The sequence below is a fragment of the Callorhinus ursinus genome, unplaced genomic scaffold (assembly GCF_003265705.2).
Source record: "Callorhinus ursinus isolate GAN/ISIS: 27379988/994484 unplaced genomic scaffold, GSC_fseal_2.0 scaffold13, whole genome shotgun sequence".
Lineage (NCBI taxonomy): Eukaryota > Metazoa > Chordata > Mammalia > Carnivora > Otariidae > Callorhinus > Callorhinus ursinus.
In genome coordinates this window covers 43,494,001-43,509,197 of record NW_027397075.1, presented here as the reverse complement: position 1 = coordinate 43,509,197, position 15,197 = coordinate 43,494,001, and the positions used below count along the sequence as shown (strand labels likewise).

At 35.7% G+C, this 15,197-nt stretch overlaps 1 protein-coding gene across 1 annotated transcript in view; it reads left to right on the top strand.

Annotated features, from left to right (window-relative positions):
- Window positions 1-15,197, top strand: part of XPR1 (xenotropic and polytropic retrovirus receptor 1) — a 252,234-nt gene that overhangs the window by 222,542 nt on the left and 14,495 nt on the right. The window contains exons 12-13 of the mRNA XM_025877687.2: window positions 10,429-10,595; window positions 14,878-15,017. Coding sequence (XP_025733472.1) covers window positions 10,429-10,595; window positions 14,878-15,017 — 307 coding nt within the window. The remainder of the gene's footprint in view (window positions 1-10,428; window positions 10,596-14,877; window positions 15,018-15,197) is intronic.

Here is a 15,197-nt window from a genome sequence, read left to right as displayed (position 1 = left end):
AAATAATTCCACTATCTCTGTCATCTCAGTTTTGGCATCTTTTTTCATTCAGTTTGAGATCTTCCTGTTTCCTAATATGACTAGTAATTTTCAATTGAAATCTGGACATTTTGGGTATTATGAAACTTCGGAGACACACACACACACACACACACACACACACACACACACCACCCTTAATTATCCTTTGGATTCAGAACAATTCCTGCTTTTACATGGTAGCACTAGCTGCCAACTAGCAGCTTTGGCAGCATCATTTTCTTAGTCACAGATACTAGTGCATTTGTATGATTATTTAAGTATTTTATTATATTCTGTCTATTCTTATCAAAGTAAGTGGGAATTATGGTAGTACATATCATTATTATGAAGAAATTTTAATATAATTAAAACAAAGATGGAAATCATTAGGCATACAGAAAGCAGCAATTTTTAAGCATCAGTGCCATCACTCATTCAGTTTGAAGACATTACCTGTGTTCTGTTGTAAACAGTAAAACAAAGAATGTTTGTAAGATATTAGGAATATTATCACTAAAGATTATGTCTACATGAAAAAATGTTCAACATCAGTAGCCATCAGGGAAATACAAATCAAAACCACAATGAGATACCACCTTAGAATGGCAAAAATTGACAAGGCAGGAAACAGCAAGTGTTGGCGAGGATGTGGAGAAAGGAGAACCCTCTTACACTGTTGGTGGGAATGCAAGCTGGTGTGGCCACTCTGGAAAACAGTATGGAGGTTCCTCAAGATGTTAAAAATAGAGCTACTCTACAATCCAGCAATTGCACTATTAGATATTTACCCCAAAGATACAGACGTAGTGAAAAGAAGGGGCACATGCACCCCAATGTTCATAGCAGCATTCTCCACCATAGCCAAACTGTGGAAGGAGCCGAGATGTCCTTCAACAGATGAATGGATAAAGAAGATGTGGTTCATATATTCAATGGAATATTACTCAGCCATCAGAAAGGATGAATACCCACCATTTGCATTGACATCGTGGAGCAGGAGAACATTATGCTAAGTGAAATAAGTCAAACAGAGAAAGACAGTTATCATATGGTTTCACTCATATGTGGAACATAAGGAATAGCAGAGAGGACCACAGGGGAAGGGAGGGAAATCAGAGAGGGAGACAAACTATGAGAGACTCTGGACTCCGGGAACCAAACTGAGGGTTACAGAAGAGAGGGTGGTGGAGGAATGAGGTAACAAGGTGATGGGTATTAAGGAGAGTACGTGTGGTGATGAGCACTGCGTGTTATAGGCAACTAATGAATCGTTGAACACTACATCAAAAACTAATGATGGGGGCGGCTGGATGGCTCATTCGTTAAGCGTTTGCCTTCGCCTCAGGTCATGATCCCAGGGTCGTGGGATCAAGCCCCGCATCAGGCTCTCTGCTCGACGGGAGGCCTGCTTCTCCCTCTCACACTCCCCCTGCTTGTGTTCCCTCTCTCACTCTCTCTGTCAAATAAATAAAATCTTTAAAACAAAAACAACAACAACAACAAAAAACTAATGATGTATTATATGCTGGCTAATTGAACATAATAAAAAAAAACTCATAGCAAAAAAAAAAAATAAAGATTGTGTCGGGGTGTCTTGGTGGCTCAGTTAGTTGAGTGTCCAACTCTTGGTTTTGGCTCAGGTCGTGATCTCAGGGTCATGAAACTGAGCCCCACACGGGGCTCCCTGCTCAGCAGGGAGTCTGCTTGAGATTCTCTTCCTTTCCCTTTCCCTCTACCCCACTCCTTGCTCACTCACACTCTCTCATCTCAGATAAATAAATCTTAAAAAAAAAAAGATTGTGTTTAAAGGACAAGGAAGACATAGGAGTTTTATTTTCTTTATTGTTTTAGCTCTTGGGAAACAAATTCCTTATAAACATGTATGTTATTTGACTTTTTCACGTTCAGCATTTCTTTTCTTTTTTAGCGGGGGAGGGGCAGAGGGAAAAGGAGAGAGAGGATCCTAAGCGGGCTCCACACTTAATCCCAAAACCCCGAGATCATGACCTGAGCTGAAATTGAGTCAGATGCTTAATGGACTGAGCCACCTAGGTGCCCCATATTCAACTTTTTACAAGTTGTTTTCAGGGACTCATTGTATATGAAGTATGCCCAGAAATCATGTTACCTTCCTCAAATCTGTTGGAAGGTAAGGTGTTGTGCAGAAAATAAAAGAATGAGTAAAACACAGCCATTGCCCTCAGTTTAATTTGGCAGATATTGATTGTTCTTATCACATGGAGTGTAGTGCGTAGGCCCTGGAAAAATGCTGACATGATACCTTTCCTAAAAGACGTGCATGCACACACACACGATTCACTCTAGTGTAAAGTTAAATTCCTTTTTAAATGCCAGATAGGGTACAGTCTTCCAGGAAAGAGAAAAGAGATGTGTACATAATAATAAAAATACAAGCACAAATAAAATGTCTTATGAAAAGAATACCATAGGAAGGGGGAGATTCCCTTTTCTATACTTATAAGTGTTTTGCCTTTGCTTTTATTATTATCTCAGAAATGTTAACTTTGAAAAAAAAAGGTTTATGATAACTCTTACTGCTTTTCTCAAGCCTTCAATTCAGTTTTACCCTTTTTACTTTTATAGACCACCATGTCTCCTACTAACTTGAGAAAATTGAGCCTATCAGGAGTCATTTCCCTTCACCCACCTTCTCCTTACATACTTATTTAATCCAAATCCATTCTCACTACATATTTTTCCCAGTGTTAGGTAACTGTTTTCCCTCCTAAGGGCTCTGACCTCATTTCTTTCTGTCTCTTTCAGGATCTTGCTCTAGCAGTCATTCTTTTTCTTTCCTAGGTCTTCAATCTCTTCATTATTACTAACTCCTTTCCTTCAGCCTGTGTATATACTCAAGAGTCTCTAACCCTAAAAAGACTTCCCTGGAGTAGTCTCTTTTCTTCTCTCATGCTTTTTTTTTTTTTTTAAAGATTTTACTTAGTTATTTGACAGAGACACAAGTGAGAGAGAGGGAGAAGCAGGTTTCCCACTGAGCAGGGAGCCCAAAGTGGGCTCATGGGATCCCAGGACCCCGGGATCATGACCTGAGCCAAAGACACTCTTAACGACTGAGCCACCCAGGCTCCCCTTCTTTTCTCATTCTTACATCTCAAAACAGTAGTCTGCCTGTCCTCACTGTCTCTATTCCTATAGCCACAATAACTTTGTATAATAATGTAAGCCTTGTATATATTTTAAAACCTTGAAATGTATACAAACATTAGAATTTATATTTTGAAAGAGATAAGGAGAAACTAACATTTGAGAGAGCTCTCATTTGTTTGGATCTTTGGTGTAAAGAAACACAGGATAGGGGCGCCTGGGTGGCTCAGTTGGTTGGGCAACTGCCTTCGGCTCAGGTCATGATCCTGGAGTCCTGGGATCGAGTCCCGCATCAGACTCCTTGCTCGGCGGGCAGTCTGCTTCTCCCTTTGACCCTCCCCCCTCTCGTGTTCTCTCTCTCATTCTCTCTTTCTCAAATGAATAGACAAAAATCTTAAAAAAAAAAAAAAAGAAACACAGGATAAATTCAACAAAATTTAGTCAAATGCAGTGTAAATGGAAGACTTCTATTTCTGATTGTCTCCTTACCCTTTTCATAGAAGGCACTTGTATTATTTTGGTGGTTCCAAAATGGGCTCAACCCCTGTCTTAACATATATGTGCCTCCCAAATCCGTATCTTAAGCTTCGTATTTCTATTTCTGTTTGTTTCCTGAGCATTTTCCATCTCAGTGTCTCATAGGTACCTTAAAGTCATCATATTCAAAATTAAACTCTTTTTTTTTTCCCCTTAGCCTTTTTCAGGCCCATGTTGTTTTCTATCTTACTGGTTCATGGCCCTGTGCTGCGCAGTCACCCAGGTTAAACTATGAGTTGTCCTTGACTCTGCCCTTTATCTTACCTCACAATTCACCAATTCCTGCCAGTATTAGTTCCTGTTTTTCTTTTTTTGCCTGACCTCCCTGTACCTTCTACTTCCACTCAATTTAGTCCTCATCATTTCTCACTAGGCTACTACAACAGCCTCCTGATTAGTACACCACCTACAGTCTTTACCCCTCCATCTCATCCCCCTTCCTAGCACTGTACTATTTAATATGGTAGTTACTAGGAGCTACTAGATACATATAACTGTTGAGCACTTGAAATGTTCCTAGGCAAAGCTGAGATGTACTGTAAAATACAAAATGGATTTTGAAGACATGAAAAAAAGAATATAAAAGCTCCCAATAATTTTATATTATTAAAATAACATTAGATTTATTAGATTAAATAAAATATATTATTAAATTAACTTTAGGGGCTTCTGGGTGGCTCAGTTGGTTAAGCATCTAACTCGATTTCAGCTCAGATCATGATCTTGGGGTCATGAGATTGAGCCCCACATTGGGCTGCATGCTGGGCATGGAGCCTGCTTAGGATTCTCTCTCTCCCTCTTCCTCTGCCCCTCCCACCACCCCTCGTGTGTGTGCTCTCTCTCTCTCTTAAAAAAATTTTAATTTTACCTGTTTCTCTTTACCTTTTTTTTTTAAGATTTTATTTATTCATTTGAGAGAGAGAGAACACGAGCAGAGGGGAGGGGCAGAGGGAGAGGGAGAAGCAGACTCTGCTGAGCAGGAAGCCCAATTTGGGATTTGATTCCAGGACCCTGGGATCATGACCTAAGGCAAAGGCAGACACTTAACCAACTGAGCCATCCAGGCGCCCCTCTCTTTACCTTTAAAAATATGGTTACTAGAAACTGTAATTAATATCACATATGGAACTCTTCCTCCAGTTTTTCATCACTCAGGTATCAACTCCTTCTCATCACTCAGGTATCAACTTACAGACCTTCTCTGTCTGAACACTATCTAAAGGAATTCTGTCAGTCTCAGCCCTATTACCATGTTCTTTTTTCTTCATGTCACTTTTCACGGTGCAAAATTATCTTGTTTATTTGTATATCTGATCATTGTCTACCCCCACTAAGTAGTAAACTTCACAGGGGCAGGAAAGTTGCTCATTAGTGAATAAGATTTATTAGTATGTGCTTAGTACCTAGAACATCTGACATATGGTAGGTGCTAATTCATTGGATGTATGGATGGATGGTTTCTACACTGTATGACATGGCTCAAGACTCAGCTTAAATAGTGCCTCCTTTAGGAGGCCTTTCCTGGCTATTAAACCTCCTGAAAGCCTGATTTATTGAGTCCTCTGTTATGCACAGTTCTACAGTTGTACTTATACACTTTTTGTTTACTTCCTATCTCTTCTTTTATCCTTTAGCCCTTAATAGTTCTTCAGTATATCCATCCCCATTCTCTAAAATATGCCAGGTTACCCAATAGGCATTCACCATGTTTGTTGAATATAGAAATAAAATTTTTCTTTTTAATTAATCTTAAGTGTTATAACTATATGTTAATGAACGCAGCTTGTAGACAGTAAACATCTGTTGCATGAATAAATGAATTCCTGTGTAGTATTTTTTTATTATAGAAACAATATAGCAGGGCTGCCTGGGTGGCTCAGTTGGTTAAGCATGTGCCTTTGGCTCAGGTCATGATCCCAGGGTCCTGGGAAAATATCACTACCCTAATAGCAATTATTTTCCTTAGCCCACTTTTTCCTTTTATTTTTAATAATACAAGTAAAACATGGATGTGTATATGTCACTATAAAAATAAATTTCAAATAATACAGAAATATCTAAAGTTAAAAGTGAGCCCCTTTAATAATCTTACTTCCTTCATCAGGAATAGATACCTCTGTCTTTTTCTATAAACATAAATTTTATATACAGTATGAAGTCATATATGTATAGTATTTAAATTCTGTTTTTCACATACCTTAGAAATGTCTTTAGTGTTACTTCATAGTTTTATGGAACTGTCTTTTCATTTTAGAATTGAGATGGATGTAGAGCAACAGTTGTCTAATGGGACGCCTGGGTGGCTCAGTTGGTTAAGCGACTGCCTTTGGCCCGGGTCATGATCCCAGGGTCTTGGGATCGAGTCCCACATTGGACTTCTTGCCAAGCAGGGAGCCTGCTTCTCCCTCTCTCTCCCTCTGCTTGTGCTCTCTCTGTCAAATAAATAAAATCTTTAAAAAAAAAAAAGTTGTCTAGCACAAAAAAGTTCCTTGTCTTCATTTATCCTTAGGCCTAATGATTTCCATTTTTGTCTCAATCATTTTAAGATTATGAATTTTCTGTAATCACAAAGTTAGAAAGAGGCAGAGTCTAGATTCAGACCCAGATCTTCTTACTTCAAATCCAGTCATCTTTCCACTTATTGACTGTCTCTCTGAAGTTAAGCTTTCTTAACTATAAAATGGGAATAATAATGTCTTTCTTGCCTGCTCTTAGGATAAATAGGATAATCACCTGAGGAGGCTACATGTGACCTCACATTTTAACTAAAACATACTAATGATCAGGGAAGTATCTATATCCATTTTTAGAGAACCATATTATTCTTGTAATTCAGTGTTTTGATGTTTTTCAGGTTATGGGAATAGAACTAAGATTTGCTAGATGCCACACTAATTCATAGCTTATTACCTGCATGGGTTTGGGTTTTGAAAATGGTGTGCAGTCTCTTTTTTTTTGTTTTTTAATTTAATTTTAGATTAGAAACTAGCAAACTGTTATCAGAATAGAAAGGTTTTGGTTGAAAAGAAAACCATTCATTTTCTCTTTACACAATGCCACTTCTTTCATTTTTAAAATATCTTCCTGAAACATGGTTCAAGGATGATTTTCATATATAATTTTTCTGGTTTCTCTCTTAGCACTTTTCCTGGTATATTATTTTGCTTTATCCCTCCTATGATAACCCTGGGTACAAAACTCTAAGAAGCTTATTTTTATTTGTTTTACATTTAGTAGATAACATTACCATAAATATTTTCAGTATGAATTATGCTTCTAATATGACAGGTGTGTAATAGAAGCTTAGGTTAGAATAGCAATGACTTGATTTTCTATGATTCTGAACATCACTAAAGTGGGCTACCAGAAGTAGCCAAGAGAGAATTAGATGTAATTGCTTGCCTAAAGTGATAATATCTTTCCAGTACATCCCCTGAATACCAATAAAGGCAGCTGATTTCAGGGAGAAGCACTCCTCATTTGGGAGATGGGAAAGATCAAGTAAGGATAATAATTAAAAAGAAACCAAAATGTAACACATGTAGACTAGGTATACACTAATAATTTTTTGAAAAAGTAAGATAAAGCATTACTTATTCCAAAATATTCTGTTGAAATACTTGCTTTTTGAAGTCAGTAAGGGCTTGTATGTGTTTCATAGAAATTTTATGGAAATCATATGAGCTTAGAAAGGAGGGAGATACTTGACCCACTGTACCATTTTAAGAATTATCCTCTAAGAATAGGACTTGTATTAAAATCTAGAACACATTAAAGAAAACTAGCATATTGATTTTTGTTTCCTTATTAATTCCTTTCTTTTAAACTTCCCCCTACAATCTCCTTTTATATAATAATTTGAACTTGATAATTTATTTAGTAATTAGAAAAGAAATTGGGCTTCCAGTAATAACACTTGATGTTACCTGTACTTACTTGAGAAATACTCATTTTTTTAACTTCTTGCTCAATGTATCTATTACTTCTCATTTCATTACTTTTACTTAGCAAACAAAATGATGGTCTGTTTTTGTAAAAACTAAATGAGATAATATATATGAAGTGCCTGGCTCATAGTAAGCATTCAGTTTTTTAAAAAAGTGTTGCAAATATAATTTACGATTAAGTTGCTGTCTTTGTCTCTTTGTGTTGATCTTGTTTTGAAAAATATGAGAACAGTGTGAATTTTATTAAGGTGCTATATTTGCTTTGCAATTTTCTTTGCAAACCTTAATAGGTTACAAGATTTTTAAATGCAATCATGATGCTAATTATTGAATAATACTACTCAGTTAGACTGTGTCTATCTATAGAATGAAGTAAATGGAACACATCCAACTAAACTAGATAAGTATTTTGTTAGGACTTTTAAACTGATAATTTATGTGGTACAGTGTTATAGTATAAACAGTCAACCCAATTTACTTTTGGTGAAGAAGAGTTTTTATGAAAATAGTTTAAACCTGAAAATGTGTTTATTTTTTTTTTTAAAGATTTCATTTATTGGGCGCCTGGGTGGCTCAGTTGGTTAAGCGACTGCCTTTGGCTCAGGTCATGATCCCGGAGTCCTGGGATCGAGTCCCACATCGGGCTCCCTGCTGAGCAAGGAGCCGGATATGGGACTCGACCCCAGAACCCTGGGATCATGACCTGAGCCGAAGGCAGACGCTTACCCTACTGAGCCACCCAGGCATCCCTGAAAATGTGTTTATATCTAAGCTTAACTGTTCACTAGTATCACTTGTGGACCATTGAAAAAATTAATGGTTTTTATTTCCAACCACTGACTTTCCAGAAGAAGCTGAACAGTGATGTGCTGTTACATGTTTAACAAACCAGCTTTTAGGTAGGAGTAGGGACAGGAGGTACTGATTTGCAGTGTTTGTTGATTTCCGTGGTATAAGTACTTCCACCATAGCCAGTTTAAGCTACTAAGATAATATTGAATGTTGGGAAAAGCTATAGTAGCACAGCAGTATATAATGTTTCCATCATACAGATACAATAAACATACATAACTTAAAAAAAAGGGTAATAGCAAAATGTAGTGAAATAATGAATTTTGAGTTTTTATTACCTTTGTTTTTAATATAACTAATTGTAAGTTTGTATAATTTAATTTTTAATAATTGTGTTTAACAGTTTTGAAAATGTAACAGTTCTTTTGAGCTGGTATGAACTGATTAATACTGGAACTATAACATACCCATATTTTTTAAATTGGCTAAGTAATTCTGATGCAAGCAACCTGGCAACTTAATTATTTTTCTAAAATAGATAAGATCCTAAGTACCAAGAGGTCATTCCATAGTCAGACCCAAAATGTCTTTTCCAGGCTCATTTTAAATCATACTCATTCTCTTTACATCCTCCATATTTCACCCACACTAGATTTAGATTATTTGCAGCTCCTCAAACACACCTTGTACTTTCCCACCCTCCTGGCTTTTCATTATCTTCCTTCAGCTTTGAATATCCTTGCATCATCTGCCTGACTTTTGCAACACTGTTTGTTTATCCTTCTACAAATAACTCAAATGCTACTTCCTCTTATTTCCTACTGTTGGAAACATTCCCATTCCCCTTGATGTTCTCATAGTGCTTTGTTTATACTTCATTTTGAGCTCAGATTTATCATCAATAACAAATGACTATTTCTACTTACTATATTATAAATTTCTAAAGGGTGCCTTTGAATTATACTGTACTTAATACTTTTAATGCCTAAAAATGATTAATAAACACTTGTTTTAATAGGAAGGACTTTATTTTAATAGGAAGGATTGTGGATAAGGCATGATACATCCTTTATTTTCTGTGCCTTTGGGAAACCAAAATTTAAACTTTTTTGAATTAGATGTTTTGTAACTTTTTTCCTGATAACTCCTGATTTCCTGATAATTCCTGATTCCTGATTTTTCCTGATAATTCAGGACCATATTAATACCTATATCCTGGGAACACAAATAATATCATGATGACTCAAACTTACCAAAGAAGAATTTCATTAGAGAATATATGAAGCACTTAAGAGTGAAAAATACTAAATTATATAACAGCATATGCAAATTATTTTTATTATTCTGATTGAGTGTACTTTGTTGTGTTCCCAGCATTTTCATCTATAAACAACCTCTAAAAAAGGCAAAAATATCATGCTTTGCTTTGTGATCTGAGAGAAATTTGCTTTCGTTTATGTCCTTAAGGATAATCAATCTGTTGCTTTCTGGCTTTTTATCTGGAATTAAAAGTATCTGATTGCCTTCACAATAAGTATAGACAAGATCTAAGTATATGAAGGAAATGTTCTAAGGTTAAAACAATCCAAGAATTTCTTGAAGCAAATGTAGCACATTTCTTATTAGTGGTGTTTCTCAATTTTTTTTTTTTCATTTTTGACCCTAATCTGCCACCTGATGGTAAAAAATAAAATGACATCTTTTGTAATATTCAAAACCTCCATTGCAGTTATTTGGATTTTTATGTATTCAGCATAGAGCCTCTAAAACTCAAATGCACATTTGTACAAATTTTATGTATTTGGTAAATGTTTGATGATTACTTTGTACTTCAGGAGAATCAGTTACTCTTTAACTTCTATTAGACAGCGTTCCTACTAGGGAGATTTGTTTAAAATCTTCTTTTATGGTGCTGTATAAAGAATCTTTTTTAAATTAGTTTTATTTAATGAGGAATTTTACTTAAATCTCACAATTGTCTCTTTTACCTTTCCCTTTCTTTCTTCAGAACGAGGTCACTCAGACACCATGGTATTCTTTTATCTTTGGATAGTGTTTTGTATCATCAGTTCCTGTTATACCCTCATCTGGGATCTGAAGATGGACTGGGGTCTCTTTGATAAGAATGCTGGAGAAAACACCTTTCTCCGGGAAGAGATTGTATACCCCCAAAAAGTATGTACAAAGAATGCTTGTATTTGTTTTAAAAACAACAGCAGCAGCTCCAGTGTATCACCAGCTAAATCCTATTATGATGCATACCTAATCCCAACCTAATATATTGAGAAAAAACAACTAATTACCAAAAAATACTACTTCATTTTGTCAGCAAAAATGCCAGTTTTTTACTATATGCTGGGCACTATAGAAAATAAAAAAGTTCTCATTCTCAAAGAGGCCATAAACTATATTAAACAGGTAAGTAAACAAATTGCAGTACAATGTGATAAAGTCTAGAATAGAGGAATAAGTAACTTACTATAATATATGACCTAATTTTGAAGATGCAGTTTACTCTGTCTCACATGCCCTCTTCTCCCCCCTTTTTGTCTGCCTTGCAAACTCCTGTTTCTCCTTTTTTTATTTTAATTTTTTATTTATTTTTAATTGAAGTATAGTTGACACACAAGTGTTACATTAGTTTCGGGTGTACAACATAGTGATTCGACACTCTATGTTAGGCTACGCTCACAAGTGTAGCTACCATCTGTCACCATACAGCACTGTTTCAGTACTGTTGACTATATATTCCATGTGCTGTACTTTTCATCCTAGAGACTTATTTCATAACTGGAAGCCTATATCCTCCCACTCCCCTTCCCCCATTTTGCCCATTCCTTTACCCCCCACCCCTCTGGCAACCATCAGTTTGTCCTGTGTATTTATGGGTCTTTTTCTACTTTTTGTTTATTAATTTGTTTTTTGGATTCCACATATAAGTGAAATCATATTTTAGATTCCACATATAAATGTCTTTCTCTTCTGACTTCACTTAGCATTGTGCCTTCTAGGTCCATCCATGTTGTTGCAAATGACAACATCTCATCCTTTTTTATAGCTGAGTTATAGTCCAGTGTGTGTGTGTGTGTGTGTGTGTGTGTGTGTGTGTGTGTGTGTACACGCATCTTTATCCATTCATCTGTCAGTGGACACTTGGATGGCTTCCATATCTTGGCTGTTGTAAATAATGCTACAGTAAAACAAAGGAGGGCAGATATATTTTCAAATTACTGTTTTTGTTTTCTTTGCGTAAATACACAGGTGGAATTACTGGATCATATGTAGTTCTATTTCTTTTTCTTTATACTGTTTTCCACAGTTGACTATACCAGTTACATTCCCAACAACAGTGCATGAGGGTTCCTTTTTCTCCACATCCTCTCCGGTTCCTCCTTTTAAAAAGTCAGTTCAAGGGTTACTTTCTCTAAAAAGCCTTTATTTTTCTAAACATATTTAACCGTTTGTCCTAATCCCATTTTACCCTCTACAAACTTGTCTTGTAGCAGTTAGCACACTGTATTATAATTATCTGCTTAGGTATCCATATCCCTCACTGCCCGGCATAGTTCCTAGCATATGGTAGACTTAATATTTGTGGAATGCCTCAATAAATACTTGACTGAGTAAGCAGTGCTGTGAAAGCACAAAGGAAAGGAAGTGCCTGACTCTCCTTTGGTGCATCAAGAAGGCTTCTCTTTTCATTTATTTCAACCAATATTTGTTAAAGTAAAGTACCAATTTAGTCTGAAAACACATGGATAATTCCTTAGGAATTATTTATATATGAATAAAAGGATAAGAGAGCCTAAATTAAAAAAAAGACCCAGAGTATCATTACTCAGATAATGAAAGAAATTAAACAATGAACTAAGAATCCTGGTAAGTGAATTCTGATCTCAGGTGTCTCACTAACTAGCTACACAACTTTAGGCAACTGTACTATAGTGTATTCTTTTCTACTGGATTATCTCTTGATCCTTTCCCAGTTCTAAAATTCTGTGATGAGGAAGGATGTATAGATTGGGTCACTCATACTTCATACTATGTCAGAATGTCACCAGTACCTCAAAACTGAACTTTGAAAAGTGTGCGAATATGTAACATTCAGTTGGTGAATAGGGAAAGCTGTTTTATTAAAGTGTGAGCACTAAAGATAGACGGTAGGAGAGTGGATACAAAGAATGATATGTAGGGCAACTTCAGATAAGTAAATGAAGACAGAAAGGAGGATATTAATTTACACTGACCTTTTTCTTTACGTAGGTTATAGCAATAATCCCAATGTGCAAATTTAGAATATATGACCAAGGCACTAGACATATCTTTATAAATCTCATTTGAAAAGAAAATCAGAGAGCACCTCAGTTGTTAGAGCATGCCACTCTTGATCTCAGGGTTGTAGGTTCAAGCCTCACATTAGGTGTAGAAATTACTTTAAAAAATGTTTTTTTAAAAGAGAAAGAAAATCAGTAATGTTAAGTACAAATCAGAGAGCAGACATGAGCTCAGGTAAATGATGGTCCTTTTGTGCTTACTAAAAGGTAAGCTTTATTGCCTCCATATATTGTTCTTGCCTTACTGAGAAATATAATACATTTACTTCTCAAGCTGATTGCTCAGATGAATTATTCATATTTTTATATAAATGTTAATCCATGCCTCCTTTTAAATAGTTCTAACTTACTGGCTTCTGTGTAATGAAATTAGTGAATAGAGATTTTCATTGAGTTTCATTATTGCATTTTCATAACCCTAAGAAATACAGTATATGGTTTCCTACATTATAATTTGCAAATTTATAAGAAAAATGTTCTGCTAGATCGCCACATCCCTTTTCATCTTAAAAAGACAAATATTGGAATAAAATTCATTCTACTTGAAAAAGAAAGAAAAGCTATCTTGAAATCAGTTCTTAGGGATTAACAGGTCATATTGCTGAGCACCACACCCGGATCCAGGAAGTATTTTTGTTATCTCCATTTTAAAACTTAATTTTTCTCTGTCTTTTGACCTCATGTTAAGTGTATTCCTCCCAAGACTTTAACATTTTTGGTAACATCAAGCTCCCACATAGTCAACTGTGGATCATTTTAAAACTGACTCTTAAAGTAACATGAAATTGCAGTTCTTCCCTGAGGCCTAATAATGAGTTCACTGGATGTGGATTTATCCAAAAACTGCATTATCGCTGTATTGGATGGATGGGGGAAGGAACAGGGAGGTATGTAAATATGTTAAAATCTTCATAAAATTGGGGCGTCTGGGTGGCTCAGTCATTAAGCGTCTGCCTTTGGCTCAGGTCATGATCGTAGGGTCCTGGGATCGAGCCCCGCATCGGGCTCCCCACTTGGCGGGAAGCCTGCTTCTCCCTTTCCCACTCCCCTTGCTTGTGTTCCCTCTCTCACTGTGTCTCTCTCTGTCAAATAAATAAATAAAATCTTAAAAAAAAAAACTTAATAAAATTTATTCTGATCAGCAGTGGATAACATCTCCAGTTGATTAATTACGATATTGCAATATACACACATTATTTAGAAATATGAAGGATAAATACTAGGAGAGATAGCTACAAATTCTGAAATTGTTGGTCTCTAGAGAATGAGAAGAGAAGGTGGCAAGGAGACTGCTCTTTTTTTGTTAATAACCTTCTAACATGACTAGTATTCCTTTGTTAAATTTTGTAAAAAAAAAAATATATATATATATATATATAAATATGATGCTGTAAATACATGGCTATTCTAGTTCCCATAAGATGTCACAACCTTTAAATACATGTATTTAAAGAGCTGATTATCCAGAGATTAATAACAAATCCATGGATTATAGTTCTAGTCCATTGGCAGTTTGTGTACTTAAAACTTTTGTGTAGCTAAAATTGGACTCCAAAATAGTGGGTACTAGTATCTGAAAGAATTTGAATGCTGTCTTTCCCATGTAAAAATACAACATTCCTTAAATTCAACCCATGTTTGTGATATCCAAGCTTCATTTTATTTAATGACCTCAAAAAACAAGGTAAAATTCCTTCAAATGCAGAGTAAGGCAATTTGAGAATAAAAGTGCAAATAACACAGTTCATTAATCTGCTAATATTTTTGCTCTTGAGTCTTTATTAGCATATGATGTATACATTAATATATAATCTCAATCAGATTAAGGATCTCATCTGGTTTATATTTCTGGGGTTTAGAAGAGAGCCTGGCATACATTATGAGAATAAAATATATTTGTTAAGTGATTAATGAAATTCAATAAAACTTCATTTTGATATTGCACTATTTGAGAAAAAAAATAATTTGGTGAGATCTTTCTAAAATAGAAAATAAAAATAAAACCATTTTTCCTCTTTAACCTGTGCTTGTTGGGACATATGTGAGTCTCGTTGCTGTGATAGGTGTGCTTATTTGTGAGAAACATAATGGTACGTGTACTCAATTTGCTTATTATTCCTTAGGCCTATTACTACTGTGCCATCATAGAGGATGTGATTCTGCGCTTTGCTTGGACTGTCCAAATCTCAATTACCTCCATGACATTGTCGCCTCATTCTGGGGACATCGTTGCTACTGTCTTTGCTCCCCTTGAGGTTTTCCGGTAAGCAGACTACCAAAAAGTCTATCGAAGTTTTTTTCCCTTAGAAGACACCCAATACTTACAAATTAGAATTTATTAAAACTTATACTTGAAAGGCTTAAATTTTCCAACTTTTCTCAAACTTCTCATTGGCCTCAGATTTGGAAAATCCTCCTTGAAGGTCTAAGAGGTTAATTCTTA